The 17,715-nt window shown below is 39.4% G+C and overlaps 1 protein-coding gene across 1 annotated transcript; it reads left to right on the forward strand.

The window, feature by feature from the left end:
- The first annotated feature begins 2,968 nt into the window (after positions 1 to 2,968).
- On the forward strand, positions 2,969 to 15,850 carry LOC149821370 (pumilio homolog 1-like). The gene is made up of 10 exons (XM_089982286.1): positions 2,969 to 3,241; positions 3,348 to 4,030; positions 8,676 to 10,243; positions 10,330 to 10,471; positions 10,558 to 10,665; positions 11,937 to 12,149; positions 12,266 to 12,376; positions 13,614 to 13,808; positions 14,295 to 14,469; positions 15,370 to 15,850. The coding sequence occupies exons 2-10, from the start codon at positions 3,368 to 3,370 to the stop codon at positions 15,405 to 15,407; spliced, it is 3,213 nt and encodes a 1,070-aa protein (XP_089838412.1). The 5' UTR covers positions 2,969 to 3,241; positions 3,348 to 3,367; the 3' UTR covers positions 15,408 to 15,850.
- The last annotated feature ends 1,865 nt before the right edge of the window (positions 15,851 to 17,715 follow it).

Below are 17,715 nucleotides of genomic sequence, written 5' to 3' on the forward strand. Positions count from 1 at the left end.
CAGAATAAAAATGAACAGGTTTTCGACTGGATTTAATTGAGGTATCCAAATTAGATCCACAAGGTGCAAGATTGAACCCTGCCCATGTCATGTCCCTAGGAAGGTTTTTCATCTTAAGAAAAAAAGAAAAAGAAAAAGAAAAACCAAACCAGTGGAGGCTCCAATTGTGTGGCAGGATTTGTTAGTGCACGTCACCTTGTGTCGGGACGATGCAAGTTCGAACCCCAAATGGTATGGTAGTATATATATCTGGTAGGGGTCTTACCTGACTGCACGACCCGCGTTGCTGGCTTGCCATGAAACGGGTCCGGTTCAAAATTGTGGGACCCGGAATTTGTATTGGACACATGTTGTGCAGTCAGGCGGGGGCATCACACAAATTTTGTGAAATGTGATTGCACCGGATCCTTTCTTTCCTAAATTGACAAGGTATCCACCTAACTTCCTTATATTTAGAACTAAATCCACCAATTGACATGACATGCTTTATTACCCTAAAAAATATATTTTCATTCACTGTCTCATTTATTGTTGATTTATCCTGTTGGATTTTGTGACTCAACTGCATTGTACATTTGAGATACTCTAGTTATGGTAATCAACCACCAATCCATAGCCTTACTTTCAAGGTGAAAAGATCAGGTGCAATATGATTGCACAAATATTTGTGCATTAAGCACCTGATCACCCTCTATCTTGGAGATGGGGGGCTGGCAGGTGTGGGACCCAAGATCTGATGGAGGGTGATGGGGGCGCTTAATGCACAAATTTTTGTGCAATCACATTGTACCCGATCCGATCTCACTTTCAAGACATATCTCCCCTTAAGTAAGGTTGCAAATGGATTGGCCTAGTTTGGATCTCTGATCCAAATCTGAATGTACATTAGATTCGGATTCAGACGTGCATTATTAGACTTTTACGGATTCAGATTATATCGAATCCAAATCTGGATTCGACTTTGCTTCAGCGGAACTAATTTGGGTTTGTTGGACAATGTTCAGATTGGATCTGGATATATTATGGTCCGGCCCATATCTGACCTTTTTTTTACCCCTACCCTTATATAGGGATTTCATTTACTCAGCTGAACCACTGCAGTTGAATTTTTAGGGCAAGTCTTTGGTGCACATGCAATGTCCTCTTCACTATCCATGTTTGCTTAGCCTCACAATCTATGGGTGAACATGCTTGTGTTTGTCTTGATATTTCTAGCCCTAACTTAAAGAAGACACTACTTTCCTATAATGTCTGTTTGGATTGCGGGAGTTGCAACGCCCGTCTATCTGGTTAGGCATTCGAAGTCCTGGATCCGGACAGGAACCTGTTGATGGTATCTGGTTCCTCCCGAGTCTCATTCTAAGTAGGGATGCAAACGGTTCAGATTTCGGATCCCAAAATCCACTGGAGTCGTATCATTTCGGATCTAGAACCCACAATTTGTAAAATCCCCATCCAACCCGTTTGCAACCCTAATTCCAAGTTCACTGACTGGCTATTTTGGATAAGTTCTGGTTCCAATTCCATCCAATCACGTGCAAAGATATCGATTTGGATTCATTTTTTGTCAATCAAACAGTGAATTCTGAGTAAGTTGTTTACTAAAAGACATTCTTCAGTTGATCTGTGGGAAAAAAAGGTGTTAAATTAAAGGAGGTGTTTGGATTACCTCCACTTTATTCTGAAAAGTGGGATAAGACTTATCTTCAGTTTACTGGATAAGTGAGTGCAATTAGACACCTTTATGATGTGCCTATTTGCTTCTGAATATACAGTTCTCACTATGCCTAGGGGTGTCAACGGGTCGTGTTTACCCGGACTTGACCCAGACCAAACCCTATAGGGTCCAGGTATGGTGACAAATAAAAAGACCCAATCCAGACCTGAAGGTCCGATTAATACATGGATCCGGGTATAGTTTTTGAAATTTTATACAAGACCCAGACCGGACCCAAGTTCCGATTAAGACTCCATATACTAATCTAACCTCTACCAAACCCTATAGGGTTAGGGTTTGGTGATAAAAAAAAAAGGTCAAATCAGAATCCAGGTCAAACCCAAAAGGTTAGATTAGTATATGGAGCTGGGTATGGTTTGTAAAATTTCATACCACACTTGGGTCCGACCTGAGTTTCGATTAAGACCTGTATATTATATATATATATATATATATAAAAAGATAAAAAAATATTATTTTTACGAGGTTTGGTTCATATAATCCTTATAGGGTTTGGGTGTGGTTTTTCTTATAGCAAACTCAATAGGATTCAGATTCCAACCTGCTACCTACACCTCAAAGTTTGAATCCAATGGTATGGTTATATAACAGGTATCTTTCTGTGGAAAAAAAGCAAAAAGAAAAAAGAAAAAAAAAACATGTAAACACGAGTGCAACAAAGATGGAGGAGATCATGAACTTGGTCAGATCTTCCTAAACCCAAACAACCCCCCCCCCCCCCCCCAAACGCATCTCCACCGTGAAGTGAAGAATCAAATAGGGGTATTTCTGTCATTCAACATAAAAATCCGGTTTTACGTTGTACGGGGTCCGAAACTTGGCGGGCCCAACGAAACTTGGCGGGCCCCACTTAGCATCCAAATGACGTGGCAGTAAGGTGCACGGTGTATCTATCCACTATCTAAAAATTCCGTTTTCTGAACCCGTCACTGTCTTTGCTCACGTCAAACCCTAGCTCACAGTATGCATTTTCATTTCAAGGCGGAATACTTTTATCATTCCACGTTTCAAAGAAGAGAAAGAAGGGTTAAAACTGACCACGTTGTAGCGTGATTGTCGTCGCATTGATATTAATATGAAACAATGTGTGAGGGAGTAGTTTTTTTTTACTGGGGATATTTTATTGACAAGAGGGTCGTGAAAGAAGTGAAGGAATCAGTTTTGGTTATTGATTGCGTTTTTATTATTTAAAGCGGAAATAAAAACCCTAAAGAGGGTCCTCGCAAGAAACCCCCGAGCATCCTCGAAGGGCGATCCGAGCCGTCCGTTGACCGATCGGACGGCCTTAATTCTCAGAGGAGCGTGCTTATCACCCCCCAGGTGAGCACCAGCCCGTTTCACTCTTCTTTTGTAACTCGATACACATAGCGAAGAAAAAATGGCGGCCGATCGCCACCAGATCGCCGGGAAATCTCTCCGATCGTTCCGATCACGACCTGAAGCTCTCAATTCCGTCGCCTGTTGTTGATTCCCCGGAGACATCGGTGATCTTCACTCTCGTCGGTAAATGATTCTCCTTTGTAGTTTTGTACGTGGAAATTTCTGTTGTTTCTCTTTTTTGTCAAGATTTCTCCGGCAGGATATTGAGGAATTTTAGTGTGTATGATAGTTACTGAGAGCCCTGTGAAGATGCTGTCTGAGATGGGGATGAGGTCGGGGATCCTCGGGGAGAATCGGGGCGAAGCGTCGTTCGGTGAGGATTTGGGAAAGGAGCTGGAGTTCCTGCTGAGGGAGCAACGGAGGCAACAGGTGAGCGAGCGGGAGAGGGAGCTCAACATCTTCCGGAGCGGAAGCGCGCCGCCGACTGTCGAGGGCTCGCTCGCGGCCGTCAGCGGGCTCTTCGGAGAGGGCAGCGCCGCAGCCACTTCTGGGGGACTCGCCGCGGCGGATGAGGAGATGAGGAACGATCCGGCATACCTCTCCTATTACTACTCGCACGTCAACCTGAACCCCAGGCTGCCGCCTCCGGCACTATCTAAGGAGGACTGGCGATTCGCGCAGCGGTTCCAAGCGGCTGCCGGCGGGAACTCGCTGCTTGGCGGGATCGGGGACCGGAGGAACGCGAGCCGGACCGCTGCTGATTCTGGCGGAGCGGAGGGCGAGGGGGGGAGCAGTTCGTTGTTCTCGTCGCAGCTGGGGTTCAATTCGCAGGCGCAGGGGGGAATACAGAAGCAGAACAGCCTTGCGAGGCAGCCATCAACAGAGTGGCTCGAGCGTGGAGGAGATGGACTGATCGGATTGTCTGGGTTGGGTTTGGGAAGTAGGCAGAAGAGCTTCGCTGATATCCTGCAGGTGGATTTTTTGTTCAATTTCTTATGAAAAATTGTTCTTGTATTATTTTTGAACGAGTTTACAGTTTTCTTTTGATTGAGTGATTACTCTAGCATTCTTAAGTGATCCTTGCTTTCTCGTAGTTACTGTTTGATGTTACTAATACAGAATGATCATAGGCATCTGTATCATGGGATGCATACATAGTCTATCTGCGTCATCTTTAAGATAATCATGTCACACTGCTCTGGATATTGATCATCAGTAGCCATCTGAATAAACCCCTTTAGATTCAGGAAGGGGAGTTATTTTTTGTAAGTCTGTACTTGTTCAAATCGGTGTTGATGTCAGTTGTTTTTAGTATAAATGCTGGTGGAAAGGCTGTTGATTGGATAATATCCAGCTAGTTTGTCAAGTGGGTCACGGGTGTTCATTGTATCTTGATAGTAAGGGACAGATAGATGGCTTGTGCAATGCTTGCCTCCAAACGCTTATTTCTATACCTTGTTCTTTTTTAGTTTGCTTTTGTGATGGTCTGGCTTTAAACAATATATCTGGTATTCTTCTGTAACATGGTTTTGTTTTATGGATGGGAATTGCCAAGGGGTGGTTTTTTTCTTTGACACTATATCAGTATGTTATTGGTTTATATTGAGGGCATTTCTGCAGGTTGGAAAAGTGTTACTTTGTTAGTTTTTGCGGAAGCAGATTTCTTTTATTTTTGTTACCGGACATGTATTCTTCTTAGATTCCCAACCTTGTAAGGCCACATTTCACAGAAAAAATCTCATATGAAAAGGAAATTTTACATAGGAGAAGTTCTCATGTGACAATTTTTCTTTTCCTTGTGTGATGTGAACATCAATTGGAGAAAAGAGAGAGATTGTCATATGAAACAATTTTCCATCTTCAGAGATGGAGATATTTATACAACAACAACAACACCTTCATCCCAAACAATTGTCATGTCGGCGATATAAACCAAAAAGAAAATCATTTTGGGTCCTCCACATGAATCCTTCTCCTCCAATCATTTCTATCCAATGTCATGTCCTCGGTGAGGTTCAAAGCATTCATATCCTTTCTTATCATCTCCATCCAAGTCTTCTTAGGCCTACCCCGACCTCTTTTAGCTAATATATTTTCCCATTTCTCCATCCTTCTAACCGGAGCATCATTAGGCCTTCGTCGAATATGCCCAAACCATCGTAAATGATTCTCACTCATCTTATTTTCAATGGATGCAACGCCTACCTTCTTACGTATTTCCTTGTTCTGAATCTTATCTTTTAGTGTCTTTCTACAAATCCATCGAAGCATACGCATCTCAGTTACACTCATTTTTTGAATATGATGTCTCTTGGCAGCCCAACATTCTGTACCATATAGTAAAGCAGGTCTAATTGTCGTCCTATAAAACTTTCTCTTCAACCGCAATGGCATTCTAGGATCGCACAATTCACCAGTTGCACTTTTCCATTTCATCCACCCAACCTTAATCTTATGATTTACATCTCCATCAATTTCTCCATTCTTTTGAATGATAGATCCCAAATATTTGAAACAGTCATCCACCGCTATTTCTTGCTCACCAAGCTTCACTACACTCTCACCACTACTTCGTTGCTTACTAAACCGACATTCTATATATTTTGTCTTACTCTTACTCAACGTAAAACCTCTTGCTTCCAAAGTCTGACTCCATAATTCTAACTTAGCATTAACCCCGGCTCTAGACTCATCAATCAAAACAATATCATCAGCAAACAACATACACCATGACACATTTTCTTGAATTGATCTCGTAAGTTCATCTATCACTATAGCAAAAAGGAAAGGGCTTAATGCAGATCCTTGATGTAACCCAACCGTTATAGGAAAATTGTTTGTCACCCCTCCACAAGTGTGGACATTGGTTACTACTCCTTCGCACATATCTTTAATTATATTAATGTACTTGAGAGAGATACCTTTCTTCATCATTGTCCACCAGAGAACATTCCTAGGTACTCTATCGTATGCCTTCTCCAAATCAATAAAAACCATATGCAAATCTTTGTTCCCTTCTCTATATCTCTCAATAAGTTGTCTAAGAAGATGTATAGCTTCCATAGTTGATCTTCCAGGCATAAAACCAAATTGATTCTCCGATATCATGACAACCTTCCTCAACCTATACTCAATCACCCTCTCCCAAAGTTTCATAGTATGACTCATGAGTTTTATACCACGATAGTTTGTGCAATTCTGTATATTACCCTTATTCTTATAGAGAGGCACCAAAGTACTCTTCCTCCACTCATTAGACATCTTATTTGTCCGCCAAATCTTGTTAAAAAGATTTGCCAACCATACTAAATCTTTCTCACCCAAGCATTTTCAAGCCTCGATAGGTATACCATTCGGGCCAACTGTCTTTCTGGATTGCATTTTCTTCAAAGCCTCTATAATTTCTTTCTTTTGAATCTTGCGCATGAAGTCACGATTCATCTCATGAAAAGGAATGGAGAAGTCTCCAAGATCCTGGGCATGCCTTCCATTAAATAGCTTATCAAAATAATCTTTCCATCTCTCCTTAATCTCCTCATCTTTAACTAAAACCCTTTGTGTTTCATCTTTGATACATCTAACCATACCCAGATCCCTCGATTTCATATCTCTCATCTTTGCAAGCCTATAAATATCCTTTTCGCCCTCCTTGGTATCCAACTTGACATAGACCTCCTTATATACCTTATCCCTTGCATTTCGAACTACTTTTTTAGCTTCCTTCTTTGCTACCATATACTTCTCCAAATTCTCATTATCACAACTCTTACTTAAATTTCTATAACACTCTCTTTTAACCTTAATAGCTAATTTGACATCTTTGTTCCATCATGATGTATCCTTACCTAGAGGAGCACCGCCTTTAGACTCACTCAAAACCTCCTTCGCTACCTTTTGCATGCAGCCCGCTATCTTATTCCACATTGATTCTGCATCCTCCTCGAGACACCAATTAGCTTCCTTAGCTACCTGTTCTATAAACATTCCTTGTTTAGCTCCTTTCAGTGCCCACCACTTAATTCTAGGATCTATCCTATGTCTATCCCTTTTGTGACATTTTCTAATTTTAAGATCTAAAATTAAGACTCTATGCTGTGTAGCTACACTTTCTCCCGGTATAACCTTGCAATCGATGCAACAATCCCTATTTCTGTTTCTGAGTAGGAAAAAATCTATCTGACTCTTATTAACCCCACTTTTAAATGTTACTAGGTGAGACTCCCTCTTCCTAAACCACGTGTTGGCTAAGATCAAATCATAGGACAAATCAAAATTTAGAATCCTTTCTCCACTTTCGTTTCTTTCTCCTATACCATAGCCTCCATGGATACTCTCAAATCTATCCCTACTAATGTCTACATGTCCATTAAGGTCTCCGCCGATGAAATTTTTTTCTCCATGAGATATCCCTTGTACTACTCCGTTTAAATCTTCCCAAAATTGACGCTTAGTGGAATCGTCTAAACTACTTAGTGGAGACATTTATCATATGAATAAATTAGATTTTTGGGAAAAAAAATTCATCTGAAAACCTTCCTCTTGTTTGGAACAATTGGAAAAACTGTACCTGTTTCTTTTTCACTCACATTTTTCCTATCTTTTGCCCACTTTCAAACGTGCTCTCATGGTAAAAAAAATTGCACCATTTTATGAGATACTTTTCTGTGTTAACATGAACCGTTGAAGTTTTCAAACTTTTGATGGAAGTTTATATTAGCAATCTTAGGAGCATCTCTGGACAATCTAAGTAAAACTTGAAGGTGTGCCAGGAATTGCACTGAGGTTCATTCCCTATGATAATACATTTATATATATGGTGCTGAAAACTAAACCGATGCACATCACTGACCATTGTGTGATATCCTGTAAGTAATTTGTCTTTTCTATAATATCAACAAATAAATGTCCCATCTAATGGCATTGTGCTTGGTGAAGTTGCATGTGCATATGTACTGTGTTGATATAGGTTTGCTTGTGAGTTGAACAAGACACCAGACTTCAATGTGTTCAAACTGCAAGACAAGTATGCCTCTTAATATAATTGTTAGCTTTGACGTCCATGATTCTTGAACAGCAGGGCTTTTGCTGCTACCGTTATATCATCAAATCATGCCTTGCTGACCTAACGGTCTCCCGTTGCCATCTTTTTTGTATACATGTATTGTCTCCCTGGCCTCGATATTGTTTGTCCCATTATGGTTGCTTTAATATATATAAGGCACTTGACTCCTGTCTCAACTGCCAATTTTTAAGCCAGTGGTGATATCTTTAGAAAGCTTCTCCTATAAGTTATTTCAGCTTTTTATACATTTGTTTTTATTGCTCCAAAGCTTGTATGAAGCCAAACATTCTTTTGAAGCAGTTATCTGGATCGCCGCCAAGCTCATCATTTAACTTTGTTTTATTTTATTTATATTTATATTTTTTTCATTTCCATGGGTTTCCAAAATATTCATGGTGTTTTTTACAGCTTTAATTTAAATTGTCGCTTAGCAGAAATTTTTTCTATCATGTCTGATAAAATTTGGAAACACACCGCACATATAATGTGTGATTTCTTCCGTGCCTGTGCACTAGTTTCTCCTTTGTGTTACTATATTTTGACTTATGATTGCAGGAGGACCTTGGCCGCCCTAGTCCTGCTCCACGTCATCTTTCTCGTCCAGCAAGCCGCAATGCTTTTGGTGATGATGATGATCCCTTGGCTTCTAATGAAGCAAAATTGGCAAATCTTCATCATGAGATAGCATCTATGGATAGTCTGCAGCCTGTTACAACCATGCAAGGAACTGGTGGGGTACAGAGCCTGGGTTCATCAGCATCTCATGGTTATGCTTCCACCCTTGGTGCATCACTTTCAAGAAGTGCCACTCCAGATCTCCAGCATGTTTCAAACTATACCAGCACTGGCCTTCCACCTGTGGGAGGACGGTTTGTTTCTTCTGATAAGAAGAGTGTTGGCGGCCCAGGCTCACTAAGTCGTGTTCCTTCAAATATGGCTGAGTCTACAGACCTTGCAAACAATTTGTCAGGGATGAGTCTGTCGAAGAACGATATGGTAGATGAGGACCATCACTTGCATGCACAACTTCATGAGGGAATTGAAGATCACTCAAGTTTCCTGTTTGATTTGCAAAGAAGTCAAAGTAATGGTAAGCAACGCTCATACTTGAAAAATTCAGAAACTGAATCTTTCAATCTGCCTATTGCTCCTAAACCCATAAAATCTTCATATCCTGATTTGGCTAAAAGCAATGGAGTTGCAGTAGACCTAAACAACTCTTCACTTTCTTTCGATGGGCAAGTTTACTTGCCTAAGCGAGCTGCTGCTTCTGGTAATTCATACAGGAAAGTACCAAATGCTGCCTGTGTTGCTAACTCGGCGGGTTCTTCTGCTCTTTATCAGAATACGGATCCTTCAAATGATGGATTTTCAGATTATGGTTTGGGTGCATATGCTGTTAATCCTTTGTTGTCATCGATGATGACAAATCAGCTTGCTGGTGGCAATTTGCCTCCCTTATATGATAGTGCATCATCCATGTTAGCCCCTGGGATGGATTCAAGAGCTTTTGGTGTTGGCATGCCTTCGGGTGCAATTCTGAGTGGTGCACCAGATATACAAAATCTCAGCCGACTTGGAAGCCATGTTGCCACTGGTCTTCAGTTGCCTGTGGCGGATCCATTGTATATACAGAGTTTGCAGAGGAATTCAGAATATGCTGCACAGATTTCTGCCAATTTTAATTGTCCTTCCTTAGATAGAAACTATATGGGTAATTCTTACATGGAGTTACTAGAGGAAGCCTATGTTGGGGCATTGCTGGCACAAAAGTCGCAGTATAATATGCCGTTTTTGGGCAAGTCTGGTGGACTAAATCATGGATACTATGCAAATCCTTCCTATGGGGTTGGTATGCCATATCCAGGAAGCATGTTAGCTGGTTCTGTTCTTCCTAGTTCTCCTGGGCGGCCAGGCAGTCCTCTCAGACAGAATGATAGGAGCTTACGCTTTCCTTCTGTTATGAGGGGTATGGGTGGTGGAGGTGTGATGGGATCATGGCGTCCAGATAATGGAGGTAACATGGAAGAAGGTTTTGCATCCTCCCTTCTGGAGGAATTTAAAAGCAACAAGACTAGATGTTTTGAGCTGTCAGAAATTGCTGGCCATGTTGTTGAATTCAGGTATAATATGCAATTCCAGGAACTTTTAGAATTAGTTAGTGGGATGCTTGTAGGAAAGTATTAAGATGTTTTTGTGTATGAAACAGTGCTGACCAGTATGGGAGCAGGTTCATTCAGCAAAAACTAGAAACTGCCATGGTTGAGGAGAAAAACATGATCTTCCAAGAAATAATGCCTCAAGCCCTTTCTTTAATGACTGATGTGTTTGGGAATTATGTAATCCAGAAGGTATATACACTATCTTCTTGCATTCCAGTTGGATTTTTATATGTTCTCAACATGTTGTACATGGCATTGATGAGTTAATTTCTCAGTTTTTTGAGCATGGGACCGCGATCCAGAGAAGGGAACTAGCTGACCAACTCACTGGTCATGTATTGACCTTAAGCCTTCAGATGTATGGCTGCAGAGTAATTCAGAAGGTAGTTCTATTTATTTTATGAACATAATGGCTTGTTTCATACTCATATCCTAGTTTATACTATTAGCTTGTGGCTTTTCTTGTTTCTGGTGACAACAATACTTAGTAGCATGACCTTGCACATTTATCTGTTCTTTTTATGGAGATTGCATGAAACTGCTTCACAAACAACTAATATGGATAAAAAAATTGGCCTAGTTTTGAATTTTATAGGATAAGAGAATGTGATAATATGTTGATGCCATGAAAGAGCTGGGAACTCTCAGGAGGTCTTCCAGTTCTCTGAACTGAACCTGCATTTCTGTAATGTGGTAACTGCGTGTTTAAGGAGTGTCATGGTGCAAGTTATGATTATTTTAATGGCAGCTTCGGTCAAATGATGAAAGCTTTTCAAACCTTTCTTGTTGTTGCTTCTACTGATCTGATTGTATGCAAGATCGTCTATTCCAAAAGTTTCCAAACACTTCCTTGTTTCATTTTTATATGTGTTGCTTTCATTTTGGAAGTAAGAGGCATGAATATATGAAGACACTAGACAGTTTCATGTTCTGGTGAAATTCTAGTTTTGTGTAAGGTTTTACTATATATTGGAGTTTGTTTTCTTTCTCTGCAGTTTATACCAGTTTGACAGTTTGGCTTCAAATATCCATATGTTTATCCTATTAAAGCCATCTCCATTGAATTTTCCTACTTATTCACCGTAAAGGTTCATGCTTGAAGTGCAAGGTTTCATAAATCAAGCTTCGTTTTCTAATTTTGAAAGCATACATCGGCAATCTGTGTGTGTGTGTGTGTGTGCTCGCGCGCACCAGCCTTCTGTATACAATCATGCGTTTGCAGCGACTACAAAAGTTTATCTAGCTGCTGCATAAAAAATTACCTGTTCTTTGGTTCCCTAGAATTTGTGTGCATCAGTGCATGTCCGACAGTAATGTCATGGAGTTTCAGTAGCTATAAAAGTTCATGTACCTGCTTCATAAAACAAGTTTATGTGTTATTTGGTTTCAAGAATTTGAAGAATTAGAAAAATATTAATACTTTTATACATGATTAACTTGACAAATTTTGTGAGCAGCTTTGTGCTTAACATGTATCGTTGTGTTTTATGCGAGTAACAATATCTACTAGGTCTTTTCAGTTCAACATGCTTTTTTCTCTTGTTGTAATGTCGTCTTTTGGAATAAACTGATTATATTTCCAAAAGAAGACTCCATTCATGTATATGGTGCAGTAATTCATGTCTGATTTCAACTCATTAACCGGGATATGCAGGCCATTGAAGTGGTGAATTTGGACCAGCAGACTAAAATGGTTTCAGAGCTTGATGGCCATGTCATGCGTTGTGTACGGGATCAGAATGGAAACCATGTTATCCAAAAGTGCATTGAGTGCATCCCTCAAGATGCAATTCAGTTTATTATCTCTTCTTTTTATGATCAAGTAGTGACATTATCAACACATCCATATGGTTGCCGTGTCATCCAGGTCTAATCATTCTTTTATGTTATACCATTTAAGACCTTCAGCAAGAGAACATTCCTCATTATTATGCTGTTTCTTGTCCTATATTTAATGTATAAATGCTTCTGTCCATGTAACAGAGAGTGCTAGAGCATTGTAATGATCCAAAAACACAGAGTATCATGATGGATGAGATTATGCAATCCGTGTGCATGCTAGCACAGGACCAATATGGGAATTATGTTGTTCAGGTTCGTCATATGTTGCATCTTTGCTCATTCTAAAGTCTTAATATTTTCCTTCAAAAAAATAAAAATAAAAAGTCAGTCTTAACATACTATGACTATCTTTTAGAGAAACATCAGTCTGTGGTGATACCATCAAGGTGTTGCAGATCAACTAGCTTTGCTGTGGATGACCTGAAGTTGTTTTTTATTTGATGGCAGTTCATTTTCCATATAAAGCACAATTTTCAAAGTTCATATTAGTGTCATGAAAGTGGATTCTTCTGTTAACCAGGGCACGTTTGCTTTGGTCACAAGTGGGCTGAGCCACATGCTTGAAAAAGTTCAAGCTTGAGAAAGTTGTTCACAGGGTCTGTCTTGTGACCAGCTTTCTCAAGTTTCAAGAGAGGAGCATTCCCAAGTGAGAATCACAGTCATAATTTGCACTTTCTCATGTTTGTAAAAAACTGAGTGCTGTTATTCTGATTTGCATTCACAGGATTTTGAGAAAGTCTAATTTTCACATGGCATTAAAAACATTCTCTAAAGATTGCCATACTGTGCTCCCCATTCTGGTCAATGGTCATGGTTCCTTTGTAATTAATAAACTCATATATATATATATATATATATATATATATATATATATATATATATATATAGTTGATTGCATGTGCAATCCATCCACCTAGAAAGCTTTTTTATTTTGTCTTTTTCCACAAATCTAACCCTGTGGATGTGATGTACTTTCTCCATGGAGATTGGCATTTAGGTTTTTTTATTTTTTGTCTTTTTCCACAAATCTAACCCTGTGGATGTGATGTACTTGCTCCATGGAGATTGACATTTAGATCTCTGGATCCTGACACCGGAGCAGGTTTTTCCAGTGATGAAAAATCAATGGTCATAAATGCATCAAATTTTCTCAATTTAAGAAAATGTATTTTTTGTCAAAAAATATGATCCAATGATCGATCCCTAGCAAATTGACCATGCTGAAAACATCTACGATATTAGAGTAAGTTAAAACAACTTGCATCGTAGATCTCAGGTTGATGTTACCTGTATGTATGTGTATATATTCTGGAATATATGTATATATTGACTACTCGAATTACTCTGAATTGTCTTCATTATGAGCTTTTCTGCATGTCGCACTGTAGTTATTGCTTAAGTTTCATTTTTCTCATATTTGTATTAGATAGTGGTGTGCTGTTTGTGTTTTATGACTCTATCATACTGGTGTCGATTATTCTGAAAACAGCATGTTCTGGAGCACGGAAAACCACACGAACGATCAGTTATAATCAAGAAATTAGCTGGACAGATTGTTCAAATGAGTCAACAGAAGTTTGCTTCTAATGTGGTTGAGAAATGTTTAACATTTGGTGGACTGGAAGAGCGTCAAATTTTGGTCAATGAGATGCTTGGTTCAACTGATGAAAATGAGCCCTTGCAGGTTTGTAGCTCTGTTCTCCAAGTACTAGTGTTACTTTAATTTTGTCCTGATAATCAAGCCACCAATAAAAATTCTCGTGAGTGCAACTTGCGGTGATAATGTAGCAAGGAAATGAGAACATTCCCTTGCTGGCATAAGTTGAAGGCTTGATTTTAAATTTAACAATTTTCTTTGGATTAAAAAAAAACTCTTAAGCACTATTTTCAATATCATTTTATGAATAGCTATCTGTATGTGCTCTTGGTTGCATATGGAGCTTTGATGTCATTGATACCAGCACTATATAACTTTCTTGTGCTCCAGCTATTGTGCAGAGCTGGCTGCACCAGTAGACGGACTCCATTGCTTACTATCTTAGAGACACATTCAAGATTATAGCCTGCAAATGCTAGTCTGAAACTGCTAATTGTTGATGTACTTTTTTTTTATTACTGGTCTAGTATTTCTTTAATACTAATGTGTTGTTTTGGGTGTCTGTGGCTTCAGGCAATGATGAAGGATCAGTTTGCAAACTATGTTGTGCAGAAAGTTTTGGAGACCTGTGATGACCAGCAACGTGAGCTGATCCTCTCTCGAATTAAGGTTCACTTAAATGCATTGAAGAAGTACACATATGGAAAACATATTGTGGCCCGTGTAGAGAAACTTGTAACTGCCGGAGGTATGCAACTTTTTATTATTTATTTTCAAGTTCTTTGTTCTCTTATTTACCCTGCATTCTTTTTATGCACAAACTGGTAGTTTTTTCGTAATGTCAAAAGTCATGAGTTGGGTGGCCGCACCAATTCCAATTGGCTTCAATTAAATAGTTTTAAACCAGTGGACTGGATTGCCTTGATCAGACTTGGTTCAAAATTTGCACTAGGAAATCCATTATGGGGGAGGATTGGGAAATCACATGGGCAGCTGACGAGTCTGCTGAGTTGGTGCCTGCCAGAGCTAATTAGGATAGAATGAATGGCATGCCAATCACAGCCTTTTTCTTAGTTGCTTCTCGGATGGAGTCAAGCAACTCCATCTGGTGTAATGCATCAAGTTTTGAAGAACCTCTTCAGAATCAAGGGGACTCTTCTTGGATCCAAGGGCTTTGAGATGGAGGCAGTGGATACGACCAACCGAGTTAATTATAAGCTAAGATCTGGAGCTCTATGAGCCCAAGTAACAGATTTGGGACCAAACTAATGTACCAACTCTGGTTGACTTGTTTCTTTGAATAGGGTGGCATATTTTGCTGTGTTTTAAGATTGTATGTCTGTCCTCATAAACTTTGAGAAGTCCCTACAACTTGGTGCTTTAGGTATGGGCTACCTCAAAGTTATCTTCATTATTATTGCTTATTATGGTTCAAACTACTTTTGAACCATTAAACTAACAAGCCTGGTGAATCTGTGGCTCTGGCTCGATCTAATACTCTACATCTTCATTGGAGTCCAAAGTCTGTAAATGCCTTGGAGTCGGGAAGTTTGTCAAGTTGCATGAGTCATACACTAACAATTCTCTAGGTTTTTAATGTTCTTTGAGTTTGGCAGTTGACTAACTCTATGGTCTGTCTCAATTGCAGAAAGGCGCATTGGGGTTCAAGCTTCACTTTCATCTTAGACATGATGAATTGTGAAGGATGTTGTACAGCTAACTGAGGCTTGAACGGTGTACAAGCTTGACTGGAAATAAAAGGTGTTTGTTTGTACTGAAACTTGTACATTGTGTAGTTTGAGTTGAGAGGGTTTGTTACTAAGGGAACAGAGGTTAGGAGTTGCTGAGAGGCCCAGATGGTGAAAATTCCTGCGCCCCTGCAAAAACCATTGCGGCGAAGATAAAAAGAGTATAAAATGTCTTTGTTGTAAAAAGAAGCGAGGTGATAATTAGGAGTAAATTAAGCAAACTGTACAAATGTCACCATGTGGAGAGCCGTCAGGTTGTTTAGGTTAAGTAGGAATTTTTCCATAGGGATAATTTTATTTATTCTTCTGTTTTATGAGCATGGATTAGCCTGAATATTTGATGGTTAATTTCATGATTAAATTGCTGTATGGCCTTTCATTTCATGTTTCCTTGGCCTTCTTGTAGATTGTCTTTTCTCTAGTCTATATTTTGATTGTTGTAGATAATTACGTGATTATCATGGCAGAGGATCGTTTTAGTCATCAATAATCAAATGTTTAATTAGATTAATCTTAGATGGGTCTTCACGTGTCTTTCAAGCATCTGGAGTGAGCTCACATGAATTGGTTCTATTAAAAAGCTTCACAACATTGTCTTTTTTGTTTGGGGTTGGAAGATGCAGTCCTATGAGGTAAGATGGGCATTTCCTTTCACACCTTGTCGAAGAAAAAGGGATTGCATATTGGACTGGCTTGGAGCTCCTGTCATTTTTTTCCCATGTCGGAACGGGGAAACCACCCTCAGGAGACCCAGTCGTGCTGGACTCTTCTGGCATATGGTTGCTATCCCATTAGTGTAAACCTGTGGTGCATCCCTTGACCCCGAGAGAGATGCCGTTCTTGGCTGTACCGGAATTGGGGATGCCCATATGAGGCTCTAATTTGGGATAGGGTGCCGTCTCCCTATCACCGAGCCCAAGACCATGTGGGCAATCGCTTGGGGTCTGGATTTCCTGTTATTTGAGACATTAGTTTTCGGAGGTGTTGTAGATGGTAGCTTCCATTGTAGGAATGCATATAGAGTTCTGTTGGTGGCATTCAAATGTCAGGGTATTTTGGTTTGAGTAGAGATTCATGTGTGGTACCACTGAGGTGGTATCCCATGTGGTAAGCGGGGACCTGTGCCAAGCTTAGGCGCGGGTTCGAATCCCTCTGCCACGGGGCTTAAGAGATATCTGGTAGGGGTCTTCCTAACCCCAGCTTGCCTTTCAAAAAAAAAAAAGAGATTCATGTTTTGTGTTTAATTATAATCCAAAACCATGCATGAAATCCTTTGATTTAGAAACTTCAGGAAAGGTGCTTCGAAGTACATCCTTTGGAGCCTTTTTGTTGGAGATGAGACATGTTGCCTTTTTTTTATAATAAAAGCTCTGTTTGGGAGCTTAAATTGAAAGGGAGATGGGGATTAACTGAATTCCCTAACCCTGTTATGTTTGGGAGCTAGGATTTGAGAGATGGGAGTGGAGATGAGACTGGAGTTGTTTCTCATTTCAATTCAACTCCACTCCCATCTTTGCTCCCAACACAGGCTCCCAAGTAGAGCAAATTGTAAGTTGGTGTCATAATAAGACAAATCACTTTTAATGTTCTTTACCTTTTTTAAAAGCCATTTAAGCTTTGAAAAATGACCGTATTGCAAATAGCCAGCTTTGGAATGCCCTTTTTACCTTTTGCATTCGCTAAACTCAAACGGAAACCTTAGAAAAGTTCTGTTGTGACTCAAAACATGAAAGTTATAAGCATATGTTTCAGCCTTTCAATGACTATAAAACACAAGTTTTTGACATTTGATCGAAGAAATACAGTTATAAGAACAAAGATTGTTATAGAAAAAATAGTCACATTTGAGAGAAAGTTGGCATATATAGGAGGAAGTTTGGATGGGCAAAGGCTAAAAAAGTTTTTTTTTAATTCAGATATTTGCGATTTTGAACATAGAAAGAATATTGAAAATTATAGAGTTTAAAAAAAAATACATCAAATTGCACATACAATACAGTTATTTTCTGTTTAAACTTCTCCACAAATATGATTGTTAATCCTTTATTAATTCACGATGGTTGAATCTCGAATGATTATTTTTCTGATCCATTTTTGCAAGGCAATATCAATTCAAGGCACCACACGATTGGGTCTTGCTCTTTGCATTTACTTCTTTTTATTGATGTTTTATATAATATTTTTAGTATTTTTACCATTTTTATCTTTTTTAATCATTTAATAGAAAATGATAGCTTAATTACTTG

The sequence above is a fragment of the Nuphar pumila genome, chromosome 12 (assembly GCF_984573655.1).
Source record: "Nuphar pumila chromosome 12, dmNupPumi1.hap1.1, whole genome shotgun sequence".
Taxonomy (NCBI): domain Eukaryota; kingdom Viridiplantae; phylum Streptophyta; class Magnoliopsida; order Nymphaeales; family Nymphaeaceae; genus Nuphar; species Nuphar pumila.